Below are 6,000 nucleotides of genomic sequence, written 5' to 3' on the forward strand. Positions count from 1 at the left end.
CAGCAAGGTTGGGGTATATTGTATGCTAGCTTAAAAAGAGAAATCTAGTTAAAAAAAAAAAAAAGGTGTAACTGACTCACGTCAACATGGGATCGCATACCTTGTAGCTGAATACAAACCAGGGTTGCCAAACATCACAGACAGCTCTTATTAAAACTGCTACGTGGAGTGTGGAGTGCAATATGCCTGCTTTCTAGCCCCTCCCCCCAGCCAATAAACGACTCCCCCTTTTCTCCAGTGTAGAAATACATGCTCATAGAATATTTAGATAAGATAAAGAGATTTTGAAAAAAAAAATCATCCATAATCACACTACCCGATGATGCCACTTGGAGTATTTTCATCCATTTTTTTTTTTTAAAAAACAGATTTTTGTCAAGAGGCCCCTGACAAATCAAACGGGAATTCAGGATGAGCGGATGGGTAAAGGATACTTCTCGTCCTTTGTGAGGAACTATGGCTAATATTTTTACCTTATATCTAAGCTTTTTTGAATTATAAAACTACAAAGATAAGACTTTTGAGGGTAAAAATAACGTCTACCAGGGATGCGTGTCTCAGCTACCAAGGAACGTCTGGGAAGGTAGGCGGAGCTGGGGGGGAGGGTTGTTGAGTTTGGTTAGTCATTGGGTTTAGGTGACGTCAATCAAATTTTCCTAGCAAATGAAGTACGAGGTAAAGGCACACTGGGAACTAAATTAACGGGAGGTCTGACTGAAAGGGGAGGGGGCTTGCGAACGGTGGAGAGATTTTGGGGTCTCTCACTGCGCCATTCGGCTGCGGCAAGCATCAGTCTGGTGCAGCTGCATCTGGGAGACGCCTCTCATCTCTACTGTCATCCAGGCCTCCGCTGCCACTTGCACCTCTGCGGGATCGCTGCAACCATCCTCGCCCAGCCCTGCCGCTTCTGCTGCCTTCACCGCTGCCAGCTCCACAACCCGGGCGTCAGCCGCCGCCACCGCAGCATCCGTGAGTGTCTTTCTGCCCTTCTCTGGGCGCGCGGTCTCTGCGGTAGTCACCACTTTAAGAGGTTTGCAGGCTTGCAAAATGGCAGAAGCTGATATTAATATGGTCTCGGAACCTGCGGCCCCGGGGGTTGCTGAAGAGGTGATGGCTAGTTCATCTAGTGATTCTGGGGAAGAATCTGACAGCAGTAGCTCTAGCAGCAGCAGCAGCAGCAGTTGCAGCAGCAGCCGCAGCCGCTTATATAGAAAGAAGCGGGCACCTGAGCCTTCCGGCAGGGCGCGGCGTGCCCCATCGGGCAGAAATTTTGTGGATCGACTGCCTCAGGCAGTTAGAAATCGCGTGCAGGCGCTCAGAAATATTCAAGATGAATGCAACAAGGTAGACACCCTGTTCTTAAAGGCAATTCATGATCTTGAAAGAAAATATGCTGAACTCAACAAGCCTCTCTATGACCGGCGATTTAAAATCATCAATGCAGAATATGAACCTACAGAAGAAGAATATGAATGGAATTCAGAGGATGAGGTGTTCAGCAGTGACGAGGAGGTGCAGGAAGACAGCCCGAGTGAAATGCCTGCCTTGGAGGGTGAGGAAGAAGACAACCCTAAAGAAAAACCTCCAGTAAAAGTTGAAGAAAATGAGGTTCTTAAAGAAATCCCTGAGGCAAAGGCTGAAGAACAATCAGAGTCTAAAGATTTTCTGGAAGCAAAGCCTGATGTAGCAGAAGAACCTAAACAAGTCCCCCAAGCAAAGGCAGAAGATAAAGAACAGCCTAAATCAGAGGAGACTGAGCCAAGGGCTGCAGTTAAAAAGGCTCCTAAAAGAGCACCAGAGGTCAGGCCTAAAGAAAGAATGAATCTTAAAAGAGCTCATAAGGGAAAGCCTAAAAGAGAAGATCCTAAAGGCATTCCTAATTATTGGCTGATTGTTTTAAAGAATGTGGACAAGCTTGGTCCCATGATTCAGAAGTATGATGAGCCCATCCTGAGGTTCTTGTCAGATGTTAGCCTGAAGTTTTCAAAACCTGGCCAGCCAATAAGTTACATGTTTGAATTCCATTTTCTGCCCAATCCGTATTTCAGAAATGAGGTGCTGACAAAGACTTACATGATAAAGTCAAAACCAGATCACAATGATCCCTTCTTTTCTTGGGGATGGGAAATTGAAGATTGCAAAGGCTGTAAGATAGATTGGAGAAGAGGAAAGAATGTTACTGTGAAAACCACCCAGAGCCGCACAACTGCTACTGGAGAAATTGAAATCCAACCAAGAGTGGTTCCTAATGCATCATTTTTCAATTTCTTTAGCCCTCCTGAGATTCCTAAGATTGGGAAGCTGGAACCAAGAGAAGATGCCATCCTTGATGAGGACTTTGAAATTGGTCAAATTTTACACGATAACGTCATCCTGAAATCAATCTACTACTATACAGGAGAAGTCCATGGTCCTTATGATTATTATGGAAACAGGAAAAATCGAAAATAAAAAAGAGGCTTCTTGAAAGAATTTTCTAGGATCTCAGAATTCAAGCAGAAGTGAAGCAGGTTTATATAGTCATGGAAATAACCTGTCCTATAACTCTGCCACTAATACTGCTTACTGTATTGTGTTTTTGTAATTTCTTGGTAGTCTATGAAACTGTCCTAAAAGGTGTATAAGTATCAGTTTATCAATGTAGCCTGTTGTGGTGTAATAGTCTAACATATATGTAAACTGCTATTCAGTTATCTTAGCATGTTAGTTTGATGATATAGTGTTGATTTTTGTGAAGTCCTTTTGTCATGTTCCTATTAGAATTTAGCTGTGAAAACTGTTAGAATTGTTAGCTGTGACAAATATTTGCTTGAAAAAAGACAAGTTCTTGAAGTACCAACACAAGTGTTTTTTTTTTCTTCTTTTTCCAACCCAGAAGACTAGGATTTATATCTGCTTGTACTAGCTGTGCCTTCATTACTTTGCTATAGAAATACAGCACTTATATTAACTAGCACAGTATATTGTGAAATTTGGCTGCTTGAAAAAAGATTAGTATACATCTAAGAATGTTCATCAAAACTATACAGGATATGACTGTGAGCTTGTTTATGTGACATAATAGTGTATAAATTTAATCATAATGAAGTTATTATTTACCACTGAGGTGTTAATATGACATGGTGTTTTATAAAAAAAAAAAAAGTTTCCTTATCTTCTACTGTGTAATTATAAGCTAAAATTACTAATCACATTTTCTTCATAATATGTTCTACTTTGCTGTCACTAAAAATCATCACTTTACATAATTTGGTATTTTTTTCATGTTCTTTTATTGCAACCTAAAATAAATAAATGTCAAATAAAATGTATTGTGCTATAAAGATGTGGTGCTTATTATAGGAAAAGAAAATATTGAGGAAGGGTATTTTCAATTTTTTTTTAAATTTTAAATATTTTTCCTTTACTGAGGTAACATTAGTTTCCAACACTGTAAATGATTTCATGGGAACAGGTTCACACATCCTCATATGGTGTGTGTTCCCACCACACTCACATCTCACCATCCAAGCACCTAAAGTAGAAAGGGAAAATTTTTAAAAATAAAGCCATTATTAATACTTTGATTATTTTGCAGATCTTAGCTCTTCTATGGAGACTACACATTAAAGTCATTGAAGAGAAATGGAATAGGAGGTGGAATAAGACAAAGGAGGAGAGTGAGGGGAAAGGAGGAGGGAAGGGGAGGGAAAGGGGAGGAGTATAGAAGAAAAGGTGAGGAGGTAGGGGAGAGGGTGAGGAGGAGGGAGGGGAAGAGAAGGGAGAGAGGAAGAAAGGAGGAGAGGAGGAAGGACAGTAGAAGAGGGTGGAAGTGAAAAATGAAGGAAAAGGGAAGAGGTAAAGGTGAAGAGGGTAGGAGGGAATGAATAAGATGGGAGGGGTGGGGTGGAGAAGAAGAGGGGTCAGGGGTGCCTCACCCAGAAAAGACATCTGTATAAGCTTTCAAAAGTAGAATGGGTAAATGACCCAGGCATACCTTCCGTTTTGACTTTGACCTTTTTTTTTTTCATGGAGGTGACATCATGCTCTCACCTTTTCTGCCCCATGCAGCTGGTTACAGTGTGGTCGGTCAACCCATGGCATACTATAACTAATCAAGTATGCCTGGATTTTTAAGTTGTTATGATTCATTCACTATCAGGAGACAAATTGTTTTTGGCAACACCACTGTTATTTGGTGAGCACCTTTATTTCTGAGGTTTCTGGGTCTGTCACAAATGGGTATGGCAACAGATTTATTTATTTACATGCTAGGTCCAAAAGGAAGACTATTAAAAATATGAGTACTTGGTCCATTGCTGCAGAGTTTCCCAAATCAGATATATACTGTGCTTGGCAGCACAGATTGCCAAAACACTTGAATCTTCATGGAATGCAACATCCTTATTGCATCTTAAAACACCAAAGTATTTCACCTCTTCCCTCTAGACATTTCTCCAATATAAAAGGAATGCATGCCATTATAAAATATTTGCAAAACAGAAGCAGAAACTTGGAAAATTGAAATCACTTAGAAGTACATTACATCTTTGTGGATTGGTATATTTTCTCCCAATTCATCGCTTTGGTATTTTTTTCATGAGTTCTCAACTCAAATCAAAAGGTGAATTCAAGTTGGGTGGGTAAAAGAAAAGTTAACTGGAAAGACAGCTTACTGCTCTTTTCACCTTTTCAATTTATGCCTGTGAGTGTGCATTGGGGAGCGGGGGGTGCTCACCCATTTTTGCTTTGGTAAAGCTAGGATTCTGGAAATGTAGTCTGTGGTAGGGAATCGGCCACCCCAACATGGGGATAGAGCAGAGAGACCATGAGTTTTGCACATTCTTTGGGCTGAATGTTTGTCCATCACATGCCAATGAATGATACCAGAAGGAGCAGTTAATTGGGAATGAAGCTCATGGGCAGAGGGCAGGGGAATGAGAACTTTCCCCTGTATCTTCTTTTTTTTTTTTTTTTAATAATAAATTTTATTGTTATATTCCCCATACAATTGCAGCCCCCCATTCTGACCCCAATCCCTCCCCTCCCGCCCCCGCCCCCAAAAAAGTGTCTCTGGTTCATAGTTTTTTGTTGATTTTGATTTTCACTTTCTTATAGTTATTCATTTTCCTGGTCCCTTATTTAAGTTTTCTAGATTCCTGCTATGAGTGAGACCATCCAGTATTTTTCTTTTTCTTTCTGGCTTATTTCGCTGAGCATGATCCCTTCCAGCGCCATCCATGTTGCTGCAAATTGCATGTGTTTATCTTTTTTGAATGCTGAGTAATATTCCATGGTATATATGTACCACATCTTCTTGATCCAGTCATCTATTTTTGGGCATTTGGGTTGTTTCCAAAGCTTAGCTATTGTAAACAGTGCTGCTATAAACATAGGGGTGCAGGTGTTCTTTGGAATTGATGTTTCTGTGTCCTTTGGGTAAATACCTAGGAGTGGAATTGCTGGATCATATGGAAGCTCTATGTTTAGTAGGTCCAGAAATCTCCACACAGCTCTCCACAGTGGTTGGACCAGTTTGCACTCCCACCAACAGTGCAGAAGAGTTCCTTTTTCTCCACACCCTCGCCAGCATTTGTTGTTGCTAGTTTTTTTAATATGTGCCATTCTCACTGGTGTAAGATGGTATCTCATGGTAGTTTTGATTTGCATTTCCCTGATGGCAAGTGATGTTGAACATTTTTTCATATGCCTGTTGGCCATTTGCATTTCCTCTTCAGAGAAGTTTCTTTTTAGCTCTTCTGCCCATTTTTTGACTGGGTTATTTTCTTTGTTGTTGTTGAGTCTCATCAGCTCTTTGCAGATTTTTGTGATCAGTCCTTTATCATTAGTGTTGGGTGCAAAAATTTCTCCCAGTTGTGGGTTTCTCTTTGTTTTTGTTATTGTCTCTTTTGCTGTGCAGAAGCTCTTTAATTTGATGTAGTCCCAGCTGTTTATCTTTGCCTTCACTATCACTGCTTTGGGTGATGTGTCTGTAAAGATGTCTTTGATGTGCAAATCACG

General features: G+C 40.7%; 2 protein-coding genes across 2 annotated transcripts in view; one reads left to right on the forward strand and one right to left on the reverse strand.

The window, feature by feature from the left end:
• FAM133A (family with sequence similarity 133 member A) overlaps positions 1 to 567 on the reverse strand; it is a 31,361-nt gene extending 30,794 nt beyond the window's left edge. The window contains exon 1 of the mRNA XM_037512999.2: positions 544 to 567. The gene's annotated coding sequence lies outside the window, so the exon portion shown is untranslated. The remainder of the gene's footprint in view (positions 1 to 543) is intronic.
• A 141-nt stretch (positions 568 to 708) lies between these two features.
• NAP1L3 (nucleosome assembly protein 1 like 3) lies at positions 709 to 3,231 on the forward strand. The gene has a single exon (XM_037513000.1). It carries the CDS (start codon positions 1,048 to 1,050, stop codon positions 2,449 to 2,451), a length of 1,404 nt encoding a protein of 467 aa, XP_037368897.1. The 5' UTR covers positions 709 to 1,047; the 3' UTR covers positions 2,452 to 3,231.
• The last annotated feature ends 2,769 nt before the right edge of the window (positions 3,232 to 6,000 follow it).

Source organism: Talpa occidentalis, unplaced genomic scaffold (assembly GCF_014898055.3).
Source record: "Talpa occidentalis isolate TD23 unplaced genomic scaffold, MPIMG_talOcc4v2.1 talOcc4.15, whole genome shotgun sequence".
Classification (NCBI taxonomy): Eukaryota; Metazoa; Chordata; class Mammalia; order Eulipotyphla; family Talpidae; genus Talpa; species Talpa occidentalis.